The following is a 22,926-nucleotide window of genomic DNA, read 5'->3' as shown; positions in this document are numbered from 1 at the left end:
GTTAATTGACCAATCTCACTTCAAGGCTTTTCAAATCAACACAATAGCTGTTTTATTGTAAAATTATCGGATCTAAAATGCATATCATACCTTATATAATGGGATGAAAGAAATAGGTGGTCACGTGATTGTTTACAAGATGATTTTCCCTGTTAAAACTGCCTTAATTTTTCTCTATGCCTGTAACCTAGCTGCTTTGAATAATTATATCCAGTTGAAATCAACTACTTGATTCCTGTACGTAGGACGGGCCAACAGCTAGTTAAGTTTAAACATGCGTAACATAAGTAAAAATTAAGAAAATGGTTGAAGCCAGATATTTTTGAAAGCTCATTTAACTATTAAAGTGCTATAAAAGTTTCAACCCCCTACGAAATTTCACATCTTTGTAGTGAAAATAATTCAAAGCTCTATTTTTAATGTTTTTGACCACCCTGTAAATAGGAATAAGAATAGAATAATTAAAAACTTTTTCCACTAAAATACTCAGGGATCAAAGACTTTTAAAATGAGGTAAAACACGGCCCCTTTTAGATTAAAAAATTCCCTAAAACCACCCCCACACCACCCCACAAAATCTGCCCTTTTGGGCACTTTTTAGAGTTTAAAAATAATTTTGCTGAATTCTTCGGGGTCAAAATAGGGGGTTCCAGTAGCAATCAGGTTTCTATTTGCTTTCATATTGGAGCTATAGAAGCCCAAGATGGTCTGGGACACCCTGTATAAAGTATATTAATGTAAGTAGGCCTATATGTAATGTATATGAATTTGAACGGATGGTGTTTTGGCCTCAAGGGACATTAAAATGGAAAAGGAAATCGGTCCTGAGTGCAGGTCTTACCTTGAGACCTACGGTAATAGATTATTCCCTATATGGGAAATTTGCTAAAAGTAAAATAGTATATTACGTTACTAGTCCTGAAAATAAGTGTTTACCGGACGAGTGTAGTCGTTCCCGTGAGGCGAAGTCGAGTACGGGATTACCATATGAGTCCGGTACACACATTTTGAACGAGTTACATCCGATAGTTTACGCCTTGCTACTAAATAATCTGAACAAATCCTTATATATTTTCACCAACTAAAGGACTAAAAATCCCTAGTCATAACCTCTAGGTTATGTTTTTGTTTCAAACCATTCATTGCCACCTAAATACAGTATAATCAGCTGATTGGTGTCTGGTAAAACCATTACAGTACAGTAGTACGCAATGAAACCCCATTTGAATAAGCTGTTGGCAACAGCTGTTTTCTGGACTAAATCCTTGAGTGGGAAGTTCGTCAAAATAATGTAGTGTGGCGTAAAATATTTATTTAGTTCTCACAAAAACAAAAAAACTATTTACCTAGAAGAGAGCAGTGTCCCATCCTGAGGCAGTCCTGTGTAGTTACGAGCGACTGGCAGTAATGCAGTGATCACCGCAGAGCTGATGTAGAAACCGTGATTAGCGTCTGGTGGATACTCCTGCCACTTGAGGAACACGTAGTCAAACTGTACAGACACCTCTGTGACTGACCTGGCTGGCAGCTCCACCATCACCTCTAGGTAGTAGGGTCTCTGGCGCTCTCTGCCTGGTGTGTAGCGCTTCACCACTGTACAAAGTATAACATTTTTCCATTCATTTTTTAACATAAAACTGTAGCCCCTCAAAACCAAATATTAATAATTGATGTACACATTTCAGGTCACCCAAAACCTCCACTGAATGTTTATAGTTCGGCCGCTTAGAAAGCGACCTGCGCGCTAATGCTAAACCAATGCTAAAAGAGGTCGTTTTGTAAGCGGCCGAACTATAGTTTTATAGTAGGCTACACCAATCTATATAATTAATACGCTACATGAAACTTTGTCGGTTGAACTCCTCCGCCATTTCTTAACCGATTTTATCCATTGACGTCTCATTGGAAAGAGCGTGTCGCGTAGATTTGCAAACTGGCCTTACATTTTTGAAAAAGTCCCTTGGGCTCTGCCCCAATGGCTTTGAAAGTTCCCATGTTATCCTTATGAAGAACATAATTGTTTACATTTTGATCAGCTGTATAGTTTAATTGCTGTTATTTATTATTCAACTAAATGAAACGCATTGAGTACATTTATTTACTATTTGAGTTTGTGTAAACATAACCCCGAAGATGTTAGTATGGTTGTATCTTAAATTTGTTTATTTATCGTTGTTTTGTGTCACTATGAGGGATCGTGTTAGCATGATTGTTACTTAAATTTGTGCATTTATCGTTGTTTTGTGTAGCTATAATTTGTTTAGTTGCCGTTTTTTTCTTTTAAATGCCTCCAACGCGACGACAACGAAACATAGACAGGAGGCGTAATCGTGATAACGACCGCAGCTACAGAACAGTGGCGCGTAGGTTACAAATGCGCCCTAACGCTACCCCAAAACGGATTTTCGTTCTAAATAATTGGCTCTAAATGACTTGTGTTGCCTGTACATTTTGAGAAGGAGAAAACCGGTCGGAATGTTTTAGGTTTATCAATAACAAGGATAAACATGGTCTGAGTTACACACCGGTAATTATTGAGTTGACTCTTTAAACTCATTGTAAATATGACTATTATTCGTTTTTAAACGAGTCCTGTAATACTTTGCAATTGCTCGAATTCGAGCAACATGTACACCAATTTTCCTTAATGGCGGATATGTAGGTATTTTTTCTAGCGTACTGGGCTTATTATTTGAGGTTGCTTTCAATCATAAATTGGTAGGCTGAATTCATTTGATTAGTTTGACAAATAATCAAGGCCTAGCCAATCTAGTTCAAGTGCATTCTAGCATGCTTGTTTCTAATTACCATCAACAGACTATTTTTACATGGATGGTAGCTAGTAAAATGATGAAGTAACTTATAAATAATAAAATTCTAGTTATAGAGTAAGCTATGTCTTTCTGAGCTATAAGAGCGACTGTGTAAAACGCCAGGGTAATGATTATTGCATGCACATTAGGTGACAGAATGAGCTATTCCTACATTGAATTGGTTAGACCTGACTCCCAACAAATCATACTCACAAGGCTTGATGGTTCGTCCCTGACTCACAATTCGGAGAGTGTGAAGATATATAGGCACAAACCAGGGAATGTTCTCCAAGAAAATCACTGTAATCGGTTGCCAATGGCGATTGTGGATTTTGGTCACAATGCCGCCATATTCCTGGCCATATCCTGCAAAAAAGGATACTTTTTTTGGTATTGCCAATCATAGATAGATGTTTAGTTTGCAATTATTTATTAATTGACACAAGTTTACAAATGGTTGATTAAACTGTACACTGATAAATTATGAGTCCATTGATAACCTGTTTTACAACAGAAAGCAATTTATTAAAAGTTAAGACCAATAATTGTGGCGTTTAAGCTACGATATTGGCGATTATTGTCGATTGATTGAATGTTACAACAAAACCGTTTGTGTAAGAAACGACAACTGAACCCCTTAATTTAACCAGAGGAGACAATTTTACCGTGAATCACAGGCCTAAAGAGCCAGCTTTGATGATTATTAATATTAATTTAAAACTATTTCTTAATAGGAAAAGAAAGTTGTGTTAGTTACAGCGTTTATAACTAGAAAACTACTGAACCAATTGGCATGAAAATTTACAGGGATATTCCTTAGGTACTAGAATAACATAATAGCCTGTTTCCGTTTCAAAAACCCTTAAGGGAAGCGTCCTATGGCCCTTTGCAGTTTACATGTTAATCTTATGGAAGAATGTTTTATTTTGTTTACCATGCCATGTTTGTCATTTCTTGATTAAATTAAATTAAGGAAACAGCTGTTGTAATGATAACCTAATTTTTAAAAACAAATCTATGCATAACAAATGAGAGCTATCAAATAGGTTTCTATTCCATTTGTTTTTTACGAATATTTGTTAGGTCAGGTTTATCGGTCTGTGTTCAAAAAGGTTTAACAATTTTGTAAACTATCAACCTTAGATCACACTAAACATCATCTTACCGACAATATATCTGTTGGCGTAGATGGCGGGTGGAATGTTTTGAGCAAACACACGAGGTTTGTCATGTACCAGAGCAATGTTGAACATGCCTTCAGGGTCCAGCCGAGCCACATTGTAGACAGCCAGCTCAGTCTGGTGGCCACCTCGCAGACTGGTCACTGTTCTGTCTGGCAGCGGGTTCAGTCGGAACATTTGTCCTGTCTACGAACACAGATTTTAATTTGCAGATCTTGAAAGAGCAAATAGATTATTAATTAATATACAGAGTGTTCAAAAAAGGTGGGGACATAATTTACGTAGTGATTCGTTGGTTCAAAATAAAGAGATTTTGAAATTTTTAGTTGAATCAAGATGAATTTATTTCTAACACGAGTCTCTTCTATCTTAACATACCTACTAAGTTTCTGAAGATTAGTTAAAAAAAATCAAAGATACAATTTTTTATGTATAATAAACAAAATGGTGGATATCTGGTTAACTTAGTTTGACCCAAGGAACCACTACGTAAATTATGTCCCCACCTTTTTTTAACACCCTGTATATTAGTAAAGGAAAGGTAACACCGTTTCTATTCTATCAAAAATCTATTTTAGCGGTATTTTCACTATCCTAGCAATAACGGCAATCTTAGTCCCAAAGGTGCCTCATTAAATAGTGTTACGTACATTATAATTTGAATGATTGATCTATTTTACAGCTTAGAATAATAGGCTAACTCGTTTTTTTTTTAAAGAATAAATTTTTTTGTCAAACTAAATGTACCTGCATGCATTACCTTGATTTTGACAATATTACATTGACAATTACATATTGCATTGACAATATAACAAATAATATAACATACAATTATTATATATACACTACTAAAATGTGAAGTCATGTAACACAACCAGGTAACTAAGTTCGTAAATTTATTTAATAGATCAATAGAACTAATTATGTTTATATTTTACTGCAGTAGAAACCTCATATCCTAATATAAAGATTAATAACACAGATAAAGACCAGGATACATAAAGATAAGACAATCAGAGGAATATGTAACTGTCAGAGAAGGGATAGAAAAGGGAAACTAATTTTAAGGTAAATTCAAATTCATAGGTAGGCCTAAATTCGTACAATTCCCGCCTGAATATAAAACAACTAATATAAAAAATAACAACAATAAAATCACAGAAACACAAGTGATTTTTATTGAAACTTGTATGTTCAGGAGGCATGCAGAATCACAGTAGTATTGTTGAATATTCCAAGGAATCAGTTATCCCACAGATGGATGGGGGAGGGGTTATTCTGAGATATTAGTGCAGTATACTCCCGATTAACCGAGGCTGTTGGGACCGAGACTACCTAGGTTACCAAGAATCTCAGATATCACGGAGGTAGCATAGATTTTGAGGTTAGGGTTACGGTACCTTATATGAAGTCAAATACTTGTAAAATATATCTTCAAACAACTCATAGCGAATGAAAAATTATAATGTTATTTTGATAATAGGCTTAATTTTTTTTAAATAACGTAGTATTAAAAAAAATGACACAACAAACATGTTAAACACTTTTAATCGTCTTGAAAACTTTAAACACAGTAGGCTTAGCCTATTATTAAAATTATGATAAACCAATACAAACTACATTATTTAAAACAAAATACTAAGGTGGATCTTTCTAGATTTAAAAGCATAAAATTACATTTTGTTTAAGTTTGACCTAATCTATAACTTGATACAATCATGTCTACATAAAAACATCGTAAGTTAGAAGACTGGACTGACTTATTGCGGTTCATTATAACGTAAAAGTAATACGTATTAGTTATTCCAAGTACTGTATTTGTTTCAATAAATCTCAAATTAATTGCTATTATTGCGTTTTTTGAATAGAAACATTGTATAATAAATTAGGTAGTTATTATAGTGATTATAGAATACTAAAGTCTATTACCCTACTGAAAATAAAAATATATATTTAGGCCAAAAAAACAACCTTGGATAACCCGATGGCTCGTATAATCGGGAGTGTACTGTGTAGTAAAGCAGAAACAAGATTGATCTAAAAAACTTTAATTTTGTTTAATTAAATTGAATTTAACTGGCGACAACTACAAAATAAAAAATATGTTACAAAATAATATGGTAACTTGGGCATTGTTGTTTGGGGGTGGAATGCAAAAAGAAAGAAGAGGGGGATTTTTATGTTACTTTGACACATGATCGAGAAACAAGGAGGACATAAGTACTGTATAGATAGATGAACTCAAGAGGATGAATCTGCTAGTATTATGAGTAGGAAGAGAGATTGTAAGCAACCCAAGATCAGTTTCACTCACCTGATTGGCAGTGATGTCTATGTAGATGGTGCTGGAGGCAGCCAGAGGGCAAGGGCCGGCCAATCCGATGCCAAACAGCTTCCTGACCGACCAATCGGGAGAGGATCCACCAAGTATGACCAGGTCGTACACCAGAGACACTGTCTGCCGCAACTCTAGACCAGTCACCGAGCAATCCTTATTCTGTGGCAGAGAGAGAGAGAGTTATGTTACTGAATACAGTAGACTTCCTCTTATCCGGACTCCTCGGGACCGAGGCCAGTCCGGATAACGGGTTTTCCGGTTAAACCGACGTCCCCAAAAACTCATTAAAACGGACTGTTTACTGTGATATTCGACTTAAATTTAGGAGAGCATTGTATTTAGACACGTGATCACTGGTCTCAAATCTTTCCCACGAGAACAGTCGTTTCAGTACTGCCCACTTCCTGCCGATCTAGTCCGGTTAAACCAATGGGCCGATAAAAATTGTCCGGTTAAACAGATGTCATTTCCGCCGAGTGTGGTCCGGTTAATCCGATGTCCGGTTAAAAGGTATCCGGATAAGAGAGAGTCTACTATAGTGAATTTTTTAGAAGTATTAAAATAAGGTATCAAAAGGCTAGTAATGGCCCACATTTTTAGCCTCAATCCTACCAAAACCATTGTTATCCTTATTTAAAACTAATTACTGTAATTTTATCTTTGGTTGACATAGTTGATGTTCATTTCTTTCTTTATAGAGTTAAGAGTGTGTTGCTAACCAGTGGTTAGTGTCTCGAACTTTGTAAAAAATACAAACTGGTAAGTTATTGGTATTGAGGCCCTGCCAATTATGCTGGCCAACAATTCCTAGTTCAACAATTTCTATTCCAAGAATTAAGAATATAGGAATGGTCTGTGTAATTATATTGTCGTTAAGCACATGTCAACTAATAGACAAAGTAAAATACAGTATTAAAAGACACTTCATGTGCAATATGGACAAATATAAATAAATAAATAATCAGACATATAGATATAGACACTGGAAAACAGCTAAAAGTACAAAATGAATATCTAAATAAGTTAAAATCTTAATATACCACAGGCCAAAAAATCATCAACTGAATAAAAAACATTTTCTTTTAGCCACTTTGACAGAGAAGGTTCATTGTTGTTTCATTGTTCATTGTTTCAAAGTTCATTGTAGTTCATTGTTTGAGAATGAGGAACTATGTTCCATAGTTTCATCCTCAGCTCTACCCAAAAAGCTAAACAACTGTCTGACCTGATTTAAAATTGCAAAAAAATACATTTACATATATAATTTTTTCATTCAGAGTGGAAACTATCTAGGAAAATGTGTTTTCAACTAATTTAAAGCTGACAACTGGAATAATATTAAGAGATAAATACCTGACAGACTGGTCTAAAGTGGACTCCCAGAGAGTGGTAGTTGGTATTGTGAATGTAACCTGCATTCAACAGTGTTGCCAATCCTTTCTGAAATTAATAATATTTAATAGTACCTATATTTCGTAACTAGGGCCGAAAATGAGGTTTTGAAGGATCGAGATCAGTAGAAATTATACCTTTATACAACCACAACGTAGAGGAAGTAGAAAATAAGTTCTTACTTACTTCAGGAACATACCAAACTGAATGATAAATCAAACTGGAGTAAATCATTTTTTATCCCAACAAGACTGATCAGTTTTTTTGGATATGACGATATTCAGCAGAAGATGATGATATAGGATACATGGGATACAATATGCAGGTGCAATACACAATGTTAAAAAATAGCATGTTCAAACAAAGTGGCAATCACTTTTCCTCCCTTTAAAAATTATCTAGTTGGAAAAAAATTGCTAGATGGTTCAATATTTATTTTAAATGGGAATTGTTACAAATTTACTTTGAGAACCAGTATTTTTACACTACTGTGTGTTAATCTTTATTTAAACTAAAATAGGTACCTTAGAATCACAAGGGAGAAGTTTTTTCCAAGGAGTCAAGTTTTCGGTGCAGACGATTTCCCTGGGAAGTGTACCATATCTCAGCAGCGTGGAGTTGCTTGGTTGAGTTGGGTCATCAATTCCTAGCGGCCTGAAGCTCATCTCCGGACTCATGCTGTTGGACGCATCGATAAAGTTGAGCGATGCACACAACAACCCTGACAATGCTCCATTTAATTCCTTCCAGTTCTTGTTCACGCTGAAACCAAAATTAATTCATAAGTAGGGTTATTCGCTTGTGTTTGTGAAAATGTATATTTTTTTCCTGTAGCTACACCAGAGATATTCTTAAGTAACTTATTCATCATAACACAAGAGACAATATTGAATGAAACCAGTGTCACACAGGCTTAAACTATTTCACAAATCCCACAATGCATGGGACCCAAATTAAATTTAAACCATCTCCATAATTATAAAACATTGAATTTTTTTCAAAAGATTAAAAAGGTCAAAAGAGAAGGCTTCTAGAATAATAGTAACTTAGCTTAAGAATCATAGTATACAAACTATACAGTTGGCCATTGAATGATTCCTATTTCAGGTTCCAAATTACAAAAATAAGAGGATAAAAATTAATTAAGAATAAAAAAATAGTTGTTAAGAAAAAACTCAGTGCTCGATTTGCGGGCAAATGCGGCGGATGGAAGTTCCGGCACCTCTCTTTCAGGAAGATAAAGATAGCCATTATAGGTGCAAATCACATTAAATACTAAATAGGTTACAGTTACGGCACATCATTTTTTATAAATCAAGCACTGAAAAACGTATGTTACTATGTAAGACTAACATAGGCCTAGGCCATATGGTTAAGATAAGTCATTTTTCAAATCCTCACCAGATTTACAATAAGAATACGACATAGACAAATAGTGAGCCCATGATAACATGATATAAGCCCATGATAGTTAAGCTGGTATAAACACATGAGTTAGTAACCAGGTTGATGTAAGTAACCTAGTGAAACTGAAATAGAAGTTTTATTGAGTAAATTTGTTTCTTTCCTTAAAGGTAACTGTATTTGCTTATTAGGCTATAGGCCTACGTATGTCATTCAAGTATTCCTCCTCCATGTAAAGTTAGTCAATAAATTCACTGTGTATTCTGAAAAGACTCACTCTTGTGTGCCAGGTTTAAACCACACCCAGAGCTCCGCGCCAGGAGGGGCATCATTAACCGGATAGCCCCAAGACTCGTGACGCCAGAGGCCACCAGTCAGACTGATATGCAGTTCTCTTATGTTGAATCTGTCGATCAACTCACCCAGTGGCCTTGGGAACAGGTGGCAATGGTCAACTACAAACAAAATATAATTGTTAGGATTATATTTACTGGCATGCTCTAAGATGATAATTTTACAACTTATGACCTTAAGAGAAAATTTGGATTCATTCCTCCTCAATTAACCCTAGCAGTGGCCAATGTTAAAAATGGGGAATGGCCAACCCATTTTGGCGATTTTGCAGACCTTTTTTTAAAAAATAGTAAAAATTCAACCGTACAAGTAAACCTAGCCAACCTTATACCCCTATTCATTTTGTCCGGTAAGAATAGGACAATCTAGAAATAGTAAGGTAATATAATAATGATTTAGACAGTGTATTTTTTTCGGTTAAGTAAAAAAAATAAGAATTTTTTTTTGAAATCTCAAAAGCAGCTTTGGTAAAAATTGTTCTAATGATTTTTGTATGGGAAATTCATTATATACATTTTGTAGACAATCTAATTCCCTACATAGAAATATATAACATGATAGGAAAATATTTTTTTAAATAAGTTTTTGGGGCGAAATATAATAACAAACGGAGAACCGAAAAAATTGAAAACCTTATAAGTTAGTGTTAGTTTGTGTTGTAAAAAGTTACCTATATAAGAATAAGAAAGTTTATTGCCGTTGACCAAGTTGTACATAGGAATAGGCATTGTCAAATTACATTAAATAAAATATTATATAATAGGTACCGGTATATATACCGTATATAATTAATATAATATAATACTCATTATACTAATAATTATATAGCTTGAATACATGTTTGTAAAAGTAATATAAAAAAAAGTCATAAAGTTTATGGTAAAAATAATTTTGTATTTATAAATAAAATTATGTTTTTATATAGTTTAGGGATTTTGTGAAAAAAAAAATTCATAGTAGGTATTTACCTGTACCTATTAAACTTTTGTACCAAAGTTTTAAGTTCAAACCAACATAATCATCTTGTATTCAATTAGGCTTACCTACATAAAAATGTACAACACGTTGGGTAAGATTTTTGTTTTTACGTGTTAGGGGCGTAATAATATGATAAACGGAGAACTGTAAAATACAACCACAAGAAAAATACAACCTTTTATAAAGACAATTTCACACTATTCAGTAAATATTCATGCATAATAAAATGCATGAAGATTACAGTTATATACACACATCGAGACCTTGATAGTAGTGACACACTTTGGCCGTCTTCCTGAGAGAAAACGGAAATAACCCTGAGCACATGACTGCCACCATTGACTATATAACACTATATAGTCAATGCTGCCACTATCACAAGCTACATTTCTTCCTCTTCAAAATGACATATTATATGATTAGTAATAATAACTTATACTGTACGGTATGTAATTCGTATTTTCCGTACGATCGTCTAGCGGCTGTTGGCCATTTGTTATAAATTTTGTAAACAGCTGTTTTCATAAAATCGTACCAGTTGTCCAATCAATATTTCGTTCTAAATATCACTACCTTAATGAAGATCAAATCAATGGCTATTCAGTGGTACCACCCGCAACATCCCAAGACGAAAATTACCCGAGCAGGGTAATGCCAGACAAGGTCGTGCCGGGCCAAAAATTCATTTGATTTCTAATCGTCGTGACATTGTTATATAGGCCTACCTGTTACAGGGTTTGTTCATGTGTAATAAAATTTAAGTTCAGAATGTGATCTTTTGAGTGGTACCGTATAGGCAGTAGTATGTTTTCTGTGCTATTACCTAGGACAATCCCATTTATATCAAACCTAAAACTTGCTAATCTTAGGCCTATTTAAGTATATGAAATATGTGTAAGTGAGTGAAAATTTAAAAACGTACGTTTTCATGTCCCTGGCCTTTTACTTCGTAGATACTGGATTTGTAGTTTATTATTATGTGTTTTAATATTTTTTGGGACGGGGGCAACATGTTACACACATTTATTTGGTTTTAAATAGGTTCTAGGTATTTTTTTCGTATTTTTAAAGTCTCGAAATTCACGACCATGACGTGTCCCTAGGGTAAATTTTCCAACTTTCACCCTGTTTTTAGACTAATTATTCATGCCGAAATATATAAAGCCATATTTTTATGTCATCAATGGTTATTAAACTTACAAAAAAGGAGCATAGCCTATTATAATTTTATTGTCTATGCAAACTGACTACCATGACAAAATAAGTCTGTCCCTCGATTTGGCGTCACGACCATTTGGGAAAAATTTTCAACTTTGGAGCACGACAGTGGCAAGCCTGGCGTTGATAGAGTCAGTTGGTTTTAGAGACTAGTTCGGGGTGTACGTCAGGATTGTAGTGCCGGTCGTTTCGAGTTGAAAGGAGGAATTACAAGATTAATAAAGGAAAGATTGTGTTTTTTGTAATTTTGGTGTGTCCATGACCGTAAGTAGTCATTCGATGAAGTAGACATGGTGTTAATTTTTGTTTATAAGATATTTCAATTGTTAGATTAACCTAGAAGTCCACTTTGTATCCTCGAACATGAGGTGCAGGGCTACCGCCAGAACAGAGCCGAATAACACGTAATTTCACGACCAAAGTTTCACGACCATCGCGGGTTTTTTCACGACCAATCCAGGCTTATGGATTATAGTATGTTTGGTCGTGACAATAACTTTAATATAATTGTAATTTAAACAGTTTAGTTCAATTGAAACACTTATTTTTTTATAACTAACAGTATAATTGAAGGATTGTTTAGAAAGATTTAGATTATTTCAGAAAATTCACGACCGTACCGCTTGTCCCTGACCATCACGTTTATGATTTCTATCATAAAAAATTCAAAAATTAAAATATCGTGATATTTCAATGTTTTATACACAAAAGAAGCACACCTCTATACAAACATAACGATTTTTCGGGTCTCAGGTAAGTTTTTTCGGAGTTATACAAACTTAAAAAGATTTTATTGGCTTTTTTTCAAGTTTTTGAGTTTTTTTATTTTTTTCTAGAAAGACCAAATATACCAAAAGCTCAGTGACCTTTTTATTGTATAATGGTCATAAAAGTAAATTAGTTTATAGCAAAACATAGTTATAAAAATAATATTAACTATTTTTAATATTCATTTAAATGTCTGTTATGGTCGTGACAGGATTTTGTGTTTTTCCACTAAAGATGCTCTTTAAAAAAAAAAATACCAAAGATATTGCGTTACCATGGACATTTTATGAAACTTCAAATGTTAATGAAATAAAAATAATAATAAAAGTTTTGAAAAAAGGGGAAAAAAATTTGCAAAGTGCTTTTCCTGAAAACGTACGTTTTTAAATTTTCACTCAAGTACTGAAATCAAAATTGCAGCCTAGCCTATGGTAAGTTTGTAACTTAGCAATTTTTTAAAGAGTTTGAATTAGTTCCTGGTAGGTTTAAGGCTCTGGGGATCGGGAATTTCCTCCCTACTGGAGTTATTGCCAGGTTCAGTCCAATCCTAATCCTTGCAGCCTAAGCAAGTTATTTCACCAAATTTTGGGGCAAGACATTCTAAACCTCGTACACCCCTAGAAAACATTACAAATATAAGCATACCTAGCTAATATGGATGAGCTGGCAGTATAGAGGGGCTCCTAGCCTAGATGTTGATAAACAAAATTAGCCTAGGCTAGCCTAACTTATATTGCAAACTAAATGAATAGGCTACTTACATGCATTTTGATGGTGTTGCTTCTGCCATAAAGTTGTAAATTGGAAGTATGTATATACATGTCCGCTTGCAAGAGGTTTGATCAGAAGTTCTTCATGAAATTTGTCATTAGCTTCGTGACTTAAAACCACAACAAAATAGTGAGCTAGAAATAATATTAGTTTCATACCCATTGTGATATCAAAAAGTCGTTGCTTTGATTAAATTTAACATCAGAAATATTATTACTCCATACGAAAATTTACTAAGCATATGCTGAGGCAACATACTTAACTAAACAACTACAAACAAATCGAAATCACTTACAACTTACAACTAGCACTTCACAACATTAACATAGGAGTGCCGGAGTAAACATAACCTAACTTGTGTTTTTGTTTTTGGGGACTCCCGGACCCGGACTCCCTCAGTAGTCTAGCCGGTCGAGTTCCTGCAAGGCTCACGGGACGTTCCATGACGTAGGCTCCAGTTCCATTCCTTGTATGTCCCTTGTCCATTGGTAGGGCGGGAATTCGACCCGTAGTCTAGCTAGCTCATTGGTTTGGATTCTTGGATTGGCCTGTCTGCCGTGCCGTCACCGTCTGGCTCTGGCTGTCATGTCAAATTGGGTAACCAGACCATTGACCAGAGGACCAGACGAGACTGGAGACAATTTAATTTTATTTCACATGTTAAGCCCCCCACACACTACCAGACCAGACCGTCTTGGACGGCTCTACACACTTCCAGACCAAACATTCGTAATTGAGACACCGTGGTGAGAACTCCAACAAATGAATGAAGACTGTCGCGACGGTCGGCCGTCTGGCAGACAGCGCCTCACACTCACAGACCAGACAAAAATAGTGGTGGGGGAACCTCAGACAGTCTGTGGTCTGAGGGTTCAACCACCAGACACGCAGACAGCCTGGTCCGAGAAAATTTGTCTGCAGACAGCCCCACATACAATAAAACAAGTGCCAGCCCTCCAGACCAGACCGTCTGGCTGCAACCATACCGTCTTGGAACTGCTCTACAGTCTACACACCCCCAGACCAGACATTCGAAATTGAGACACCGTGGTGAGAGCTCCAACAAATGGATAAAGACTGTCACGACGGGCGTCTGACAGACAGCGCTACACACCCCCAGACCAGACATTCGAAATTGAGACACCGTGGTGAGAGCTCCAACAAATGGATAAAGACTGTCGCGACGGGCGTCTGACAGACAGCGCTACACACTCAACAGACCAGAAGTAGAAATCCCCCGCATTGAGCCCCGCGTTCTGATTGGTCGAGAGCTCGATGACGTCACAAAGATGGCGGAAGGAGTAGGGCAAAAAGTGTTTGGCGGGAGCTGGGATGGAACCTGGTCCGGCGGCATGAGAAGCCGAAACGCTAACCACTGAGCCACGGCGCTCGATGTTAGACTTTGTGTCGAGGTCGTATACGAGGGCCGGCTTCGAGGGCCGGCATCGGGGGTCGGTATCGTGGATGTTTTTTTTTCTTTGGCACGAGATGATCGTGGTTCTGCTTTTCTCCACCAGAGTGTGCTGATATCGTCTGTTTTGGGAAAAAAAGGTGGTTCCGTCCTTCTCCACCAGAGTGTGTTGATACCTAGGTCGACTGGTCTCTAAACCTATTGATGTATTTTTGTTTGTTTATGGTTATATTAAATTGATTGTGGTTCTGCGTTTCTCCACTAGAGTGTGCTGATATTGTCTGTTGTCCACTAGAGTGTGTTAATACTATGGTTCTGTTTTTCTCCACTAGGTTTAACTGAATTATATGAAATGTCACTCTTATAGTTGTACAAGCTTGGTTGTTTCATAGTTGTATCCTCATTTATGTTAATAATAATATGTTTGGTACTTTGAACTATTTGAGATGTTACTGTTGTCACGATGATACCACATCAATTATTTCATGTTGATTAACGAGTGCTAATTACCATCTTGTATGGATGGAATATTCTTTGTTACTTTTAATTTTTGCATTCTTTGAAAAACTGAAATAACATGATTCTTATAGTATGGTAAAATGTCAAAAAGGAGAGTGAAAGTAAAAATATGGTTGAATAAAAAATGATGTGTTTATTATACTAAAAGATGTTTACACATGTTACATAACATTTATGAAATAGTGTTAATAAATGATTATTAAGATTTATATATAAAATCATTAATACTTAACAAAAGTTATTTTTACATATATAACAAGAATAAGAATATATTTATTTCCCTTAAAATCAGTTAAACAAGTCTATGATATAATAAACTAAGAGTACTTGAATACTAAGATATACATATATACAATTAAAAATAATATTAACATACAGGAATGCATTTGAGGTAAAATATAATAAACAGTATAAAATGATATAAAATTACATTTTCATCCATTTGTGAGCTATGTATCAATTTTTAAATCTATAGTTTATCGGTAAGCATAAAATCGATTGCAAACTGTTTACTGAGCAAAGTGAAAAGACTTTTTTAAAAATAAATATTATATTTCGCCTCAAAAGCGTTCCTACATGTTGGACATGTTCCAAGAAATAGCAAACAGGGTCCACAAAATATATGCCCACACGGTATCAGTACCACTGATGGAGTAGACTCCATACATATCGGACACTCAAGATGTTGTTCTCGGGCTGGCCCTGGGTCCATCGATGGTCTTGTGTGGTCATAGACGTTGTAGTCGTCATTCCTGTGTTCAGCCGCATACGATCGCATCAACCTGTTGTCTGCTGCCAAGGCTGTCGTCAGGGAATGATAAATTTCTCTGAAGATAGTAGCAGCTAACAATTGCTGTTGGATCGCACTCGTCCGAGCCACAAAGTAGCTGACGAAAACAAGTAGATCTCGAAGCTTCTGTATCCACTGTCTCACTACATTGGATGCTCTTGGATCTGTCCAGTCACATCGCCACTCCTCCCTTAGTTCTGCATTGGTGTTCTGTAAAATAAAACAGAGAGTCTTAGAGTTTGGAATTAAAAAATGTTTGGTATACAGACAATATGTTAGGAACTGTTTGGAATTTGAGTTTAACAACAGGTTAGTCGTGCTAAATATATAAAACATGCATGTTTTATGTAAAATGCATACCGTCACAGTGTTGTCTACCCTGTCCAAGATGCGTTTGGAGACTAGTAGCTGGTTTGGTGATATGTAACCTCCAGAATGTTGGAGCATACCACAGCAGTACCCACACAACCCCCAGAAGCTTCTTGGGTCTGTAGAAGCTGTTCTCTGAGGCTGATTTGCTGCATTGCTAGTGGTAGCAATATTGACATTCTGGTTCTGTAAAAAATTAAAGACGATTAGTATTTACTATTTAAAACAAATGATTGATAACTTGTCTGTACCTATAGTCATTTACTATTTAAAACGATTTGTTGATAACTTGTCTGTACCTATAGTCTTCTAGAAACTTACACGGTGATTGGTTATGTCTTGTAGGGGTGTGGGTCGGTTCCGTTGTGGTGGTGGGAAGGCAAAAACGTCCTCGTCGTCCTCCTCCTCTTCTATAGGTCTTGAGGTTGGTTGTTCCGAACTGCGACGCAGGATGTTGGGCCGTCGAGAGCTGGTAGGGGTAGGAGGAGCATTGGTTGACTGGGCCTGATTGGATGGTGTCCTCCTGACCGACAACCAGCCTGATGAAGAAGAAGAAGCTTGATTTTCTGCCAGGATCCTCTGCATCCAGGCAGGGAGAACTCGTCGGTTCTCGTCAACCGGTTCGCTAGCTTGGGAGGTCGATGGAGTCGGGGCAGGGTTTGCAGTTTGCTGCCTGACTCTTGAGGGTAGCCGAAGACCCATAAAACTCCTGCGGAACCGAGCTCTCAGGTGGTCGGGGAGATTCTCGATGGCTGTAATAAAGTCCTCCATTGCAGCATCGCAGGCCTGGGGGTTACCCTGAAAATTATAATAGTGTTCTTGAAAATACCTATACATGAATCTCTTTGAAGTGTTAAAAATCCTAGTTGTGACTCAACCCAAATTCATACATTATGTTTAAAGAAGGAGAAATATTGAATAATTATTATCATAGTAAATATCATTTTTGTAAAAATATAACTATTGCTAGTCCATTGAAGCAATATCTTGATAAACCATAGTTAAATATTTTTTGAATAAATACATACTCATTATTTGGATAAATATAGTCAGTTTGATAATATAAATCAATACTCTATGTAAAATAAATTGCATTATTATTATTATTAAATACATACGCTCGAGGCTGGACCTCGAAAGTGAGGCATGAGCCTATCTAGGCTTTGACGAACTCTCGTCCAAGCCTGATGATACTCGACATCTATTGAGTCTAGCGTCTCAGTCAACAACAGAGTTCGGCGTGCCTTAATTAGCATCTGCTGTGTAACATCCCTCTCCTCCCTTTCTATGTCAGTTGTATCATCTTCTTCGCTGGAGATCTCCTCGACCATGTCAAGGTTCTCTTCTGGTGCGAAGAGATCCCTGTCGTCTGAGGACTGCTGAGGAGCAGGAGGCTACATAAAAATAGTCAAAAATAATGTTTGTAATATAGATCTGATTTAAAAAGAATTTCTTTATAAAATTTAACTTATGTTTTTTGATAGCTTTTAGATTTTTAGTAAAGAGTAAAACCCATTTATATGTGAACGTACTAGTGATTATGTTATAATAAAAATAAAAAAAAATATAAAAAAAAAACAGGTTATGGTTAATGGAGAATCTTTAATAGTGAATAGTGTATATTTATAACATTGTTAATAACTTGTTGCAAAGGTTAATTTATAAGCGTATTAGGAGAATTATTAAACAGGTAGTTTTTAAAATATTGTAAAATCACATACCTGATTCGGGGGTCGGATAGCGACACAGCAGGTCACTATGAAGAGCATGTAGAGGAGCACAGCTGTAGAAGTTAGCTTGGTCATGTTGAAGCGACTGAGGCTTGCAACGATTGCGGGCGTATTAAATAGCGCTGGCTTCTTAACGTCAAGGCTCTACAAGGTCAGGCGTGTCCCGCCATTCTGAGACAAGGCATAGTTATTATGTAAGGGGCCTCACTTATAGAGATAGCTAGCAAAAGACAAAACGCTATCTCCTATTTATATTTTTGACCCAAGTTTCCACACCACCCATGAGGTAGGGTCATGGCGCGTTCTTTTTTTGTTTACCCAGAGGCTTCCCCTGGAGGCCTAACCCTCTGGAGTCAAGAGGGACTAACATATGCTTTGACCAACCCTAGTTACATTAATATTACCACAACCCCCAGAGTTAAATTACATTAAGTAGTTTTCAGTTGTAAAAATGCTGTGTAAATGTTTGTTCATACTCACACACACCCATACTAGAGTTGTCACAAAGAAAACACATTTCACGGTTTTACAGGGGCTTATTCCCAACTTTGTTTCCTGTCAAAGTTAACCTAAAACGGATGACTTCACCTTTTTTTTTTTTTTTTTGTAACACATTAAACCAGGGGGAACATATCACGTTTTATGCTTTTTACGGCAACCCTGTGAGTAATAGTGTTGGTTTGGTCTGAGGAAAACATATTACGTTTATGCTTTTTAAGGCAACCTCTCCGTATAGGATTTTACAACTGTTGACAGGATGACAGACTCTTTGGTTTTTAAAACTCACACACAAACACACACACACACACACACAACTCACACAGCAATTTTACATCTGAAAAGTATATTTACATCAATAGAAATCATATTTACAATAGAGCTAATCTAACTTTTTTTTTTTACTTTTTATTTTTCTTAGTAATAACGAGAACGTATTCATCGTTGTTTCCATGAACCTTTTTCAATTCAGAAATGAAACTAACGTGATCACAAAGAAATTTCCCACTTACTACCTGGTACAAAGCAATGTTAGTCCAATCGACTTTATCTGCAAAATCATGAATAAATGATTCGGATAGGGTTTGATTTTCACTGATAATGGACCAACATTCGCAGAGAAATACGATGCAAACTCTCTGAGAATTTTCTCATCGATTTGGCATCTTTTTAAAAGTATGTGCCAGTTAATTCTGTGAAAATACATTCTAAGCAATTCAATATCAAAATTATAATGAGTTGACAGTAAATCCCAGTTGAGAAATCCGGCAAATCTCATTATAATTTTATCATTTAAAACACCTACCGGCTCTTTTGGTTCGGAGGAGAGAATATCCCAAGCGTTTGTGTCCATCTTGTTTGGTGGCTGATGAAATAATGAATTTAGTTTTCGAATTTTAATTTGTAAAATGTTTTGGCACTGCGCAGAGCACATTTACCCCCACCATTGTGCTGAGGTAAAAGACAAATCATCTGTAAGTTTGAAGAAGAAGAATTCGTATACGATTCTTCGATAGCTTCAACATTGACATGAAACTCTTTAAGAAACTTAACTTTTTCGCTACCTTTGTGTAAAGTGTAGCAAATGGTTTACAAAGAGTTCGGATTAACTCTTCATCGTATGGTATACCTTGAGTATCCCATTTTATGAAGTGAAAATGCCTCGTTAACCACCTGGCTGATCGCAACATTTTATTATTTAAAAATGATTCGTTAAAAGGAGCATCAAAACTAAATGTGTGTGAAAAAATGTTTACTCACTATAGCAAACTCTTTGATTATAAAACGATTTTGATTATCTTTGAACCCGTGAAATTCAACTATTGCTGACAGTCCCTTAGTTTTATTATCGTCCTCGCCCTTCTCCTGCTTTTGTTGCTGCTGCTGCTCTACTGATCCCATATTAACCATTTCTTGAAAAACAAAACTTCGTCAACTAATTTATTTACAAAATGTGTAGGCAAACCCGCGGGTGGAATAGCGTCGTCCTCCTCCTGTGAGATCAAAACGCGGTCTATGAACATTCGAATCAGTTCTTCGTTGGTAAATAGCTCGACAAGGTATTTTTTGATTTCGTGGAGACTGCGCACGAACTGATCCCACTCATCACGGTTTAAGAGAATCACTCGTTCTTTGTCGTGAATGGACACATAGAGATTACCAAACACCTTTCTTACTTTCAATGTGTATCCCCCTTCATTAGTCGTGACACTGTAACCTTTTTTAGTTTCATCAGTCAAAGAGGATGTTATTTCATCAAAATGAACGGCTAAATCGTTAAAAGCACTATAGGGCCAAAAGATGTAGCTTTTCCCGGTTTTAAATAATACTCCTACAGTACGCATTAAACTTTCAAAATATCCGACTACTATGAATTTAGAACAGTCCTTGTCCAAATAGAAAATACTTTTTAAAAATATCTCTCTTATAGTGCTACGAGGAAGGGGCACCTTTGTGTTCTTCCTTCTGGGTTTTTTCGCGGTCATTACCTCGATCTGACCCGTGGTCTCCTCCACCTCCTCCTGCTCCGCCGGCTGTTGTGTTGAAAGAATAGTTGCTTTCTCGAACTCCATGGCTCACAGACTGATCCTCGAATGAATTTATTTTTACAATTATACAATTCCTACATATGTACCCCCACCCCTATTGTCTATTCGTTGTGATCATCATCATCATCATCATATTCACAATCATCGTCATCATCTTCATCATCTATTGCAGACATAGACCCGTCACTATCGGTAAACTGCAAAGACTCGGTATCCGAACAACTATCACTTTTGTACCAATCATTTTCCGATCCCCTGTTGATATTTTGACTAAAGATAGAGTACCGATTTACCAAATGGTACTTTAAACACCCGTACTTGTAAACGTTGAGTGGTGACTTTTTACTAGTATCCGTGTACATCACACGCTTCGGGTTATATGGTATTTCAGCTGTATAACTACTGTAAAATCTCAAACCGATTCCTTTATATTCAAACATTTCATTTACAATATTTTCCAACTCCTTTTCAGTGTACTCTTGTTTTAGTTGAGAGCGTGTAATGAATTCGATTGTTAAAAAATGAACATCTGACAAGTCGATAAAGTTTACAGGTTCTCTTCCGTTAATTTTATGTTTTTTTATCAAAACCATGTCCTCGTCAAAAAGATTTAGATTTATAAACGCGAGCTTGTCATGTTTTTCAATATTTTCACTTACCTCTGGATTTCCTTCCTGCGCGATCTTTTGGTCTTCAACACTCTTTGGCGTCTCCATGGCGACTGAATCGAAACAACACGTCTTTTTCACTTTGATTCACCATCGAGTGTATTTCGTCGAGTATTTGCAAAGCGCGACAGCGGTACATACCCGCTAAGCAGCATTTACAAGTATCTACTACATCAATTCCGGTTTCGTTTGTTTGTACACTTTCAACGCATTCTTTGTAATGTGAAAACTCGTCAGGCCCGGCGGTGTCCACTCTTTCTGTTAGATTGTGACGAGCAATATGATCGTCGAGACGATTTAAAAATTTCAACACTTTAAGTCTCTTTCTTAAAAGTTCCTCGTTCTCGACCGTCATAAATGCCGGATGGTTTTCTATATCTCGTTTGGCGTCCATGTCTCTGATGTAATTTTGCAAAATTATCCCGTCAAGATCAGAGGTCTGCGAGCGATTAATATTTTCAGCTCAGTTTCCTCAATTACAAGGCGACAGCACAAGGTGATCACGTGTCTGTGTGGCGCGCCTAGACCTTGGCCGGCCTTCGAACCCGGACCTCGGCCCTCGACCTCGGCCTTCGACCCCGGACCCGGATAACCAGTTGGCCTTGGGCGGCGTCTCAGACGGAGATCTTTCGCACGTCGCCGGTTAGTGGCGTGTAAGTGTAATGGCAATCGTGAATGATGAGGCAATATCCCCAAGTGTTGGCGGGAAACTTTTTGTTAGTTTGAATGTCCAACTTCACTTCGACAGGGCCTGTCTTCATTGAATCGTTTTGTTTCGAACAATCGATTATGTAAATGGGACATTTTGTTGTATAATCTGTAAAGTTTAATATCGGTGAGCCTACTCTACCGTAATAAGAACTTTGAAAATTTGCGTAAGCGTCGTAAAACAACGCCGTATTTGAGAGTAGAGCGTCATAAGGGTAGTATATCGAATTTAGGTACACTTTTATATCTTTTACGTCACAAGAATCGAATTGTGACATATCCTTGGTGATGTCGTTTTTCCTACCTGTTTGAAAGCCGACAATTATGTACCTCGGTTTTTCCAACTGGTTGGTCGTACGGATAGGCCAGGAAAAGGAATCACTGGTCGTAGGTAAATTCGCATACTCATGCATTTCCCACTGTCTGAACGGTATGTGAATGTGTGGGTCTTTCTCGATGTACTTATAAAGTCTGAGTTTTGCCGAATCGTTTACCATCACATGAGGCACACGCCAGTATATCTTTACGATTTCCAATTTTAAAGTACCAGCTTCAGACGTACTGACGGCGTTCAGGTCGGTCGAGGACCTCAATAAAATAAGTTCTTGTTTACTATTGACGATTACCTTTCTATAATCCTCTGCGAATCCTAAAAGAAGTCTAAGCGGTATGGAGTATATAAAGTCTTTAACATTCACTGTCTCACCAGGCCCGAACCAACAGGCGTTCTGTAACACGTTTTTTTCTTCTTCCCGGATGGAAACCAAATTTTTCAAAGTCGTCGTGATTCCCACATTTCTAGTCCTATCGATTTCTTTACCACAGATCTCATAACGAACCTCGTCAAACAAAAATGCGATACCGTTGTTTACTAAATTAACATCTAATGCTGTCGCTCCTGTTGTTTTAGTTGCCTCTACTTTACCGTGAATGACAACGTAACTATCAAACGGCAAGGTAAGAATATC

At 36.6% G+C, this 22,926-nt stretch overlaps 2 protein-coding genes across 2 annotated transcripts; both read right to left on the bottom strand.

The window, feature by feature from the left end:
• Window positions 1-1,346: 1,346 nt before the first annotated feature.
• Window positions 1,347-13,535, bottom strand: LOC128982690 (GPI transamidase component PIG-T-like; the record flags this gene model as incomplete). The annotated part of the gene is made up of 8 exons (XM_054401630.1): window positions 13,208-13,535; window positions 9,406-9,583; window positions 8,249-8,486; window positions 7,686-7,772; window positions 6,309-6,491; window positions 3,979-4,180; window positions 3,027-3,179; window positions 1,347-1,593 (listed from the first exon to the last, which is right to left on the bottom strand). Coding segments are annotated over exons 1-8 (1,460 nt in total), but the record flags the coding sequence as incomplete, so codon positions are not given.
• An 8,329-nt stretch (window positions 13,536-21,864) lies between these two features.
• On the bottom strand, window positions 21,865-22,455 carry LOC128982689 (uncharacterized). Its single transcript, XM_054401628.1, has one exon. The coding sequence runs from the start codon at window positions 22,453-22,455 to the stop codon at window positions 21,865-21,867; it is 591 nt and encodes a 196-aa protein (XP_054257603.1).
• Between the last annotated feature and the right edge of the window lie 471 nt (window positions 22,456-22,926).

Source organism: Macrosteles quadrilineatus, unplaced genomic scaffold (genome assembly GCF_028750875.1).
Source record: "Macrosteles quadrilineatus isolate MER2022 unplaced genomic scaffold, UCM_ALF_1.0 Scaffold_985__1_contigs__length_23706, whole genome shotgun sequence".
Taxonomy (NCBI): domain Eukaryota; kingdom Metazoa; phylum Arthropoda; class Insecta; order Hemiptera; family Cicadellidae; genus Macrosteles; species Macrosteles quadrilineatus.
Note: the sequence above shows the minus strand (reverse complement) of the source record. Positions and strands in the feature narration are given on the sequence as shown.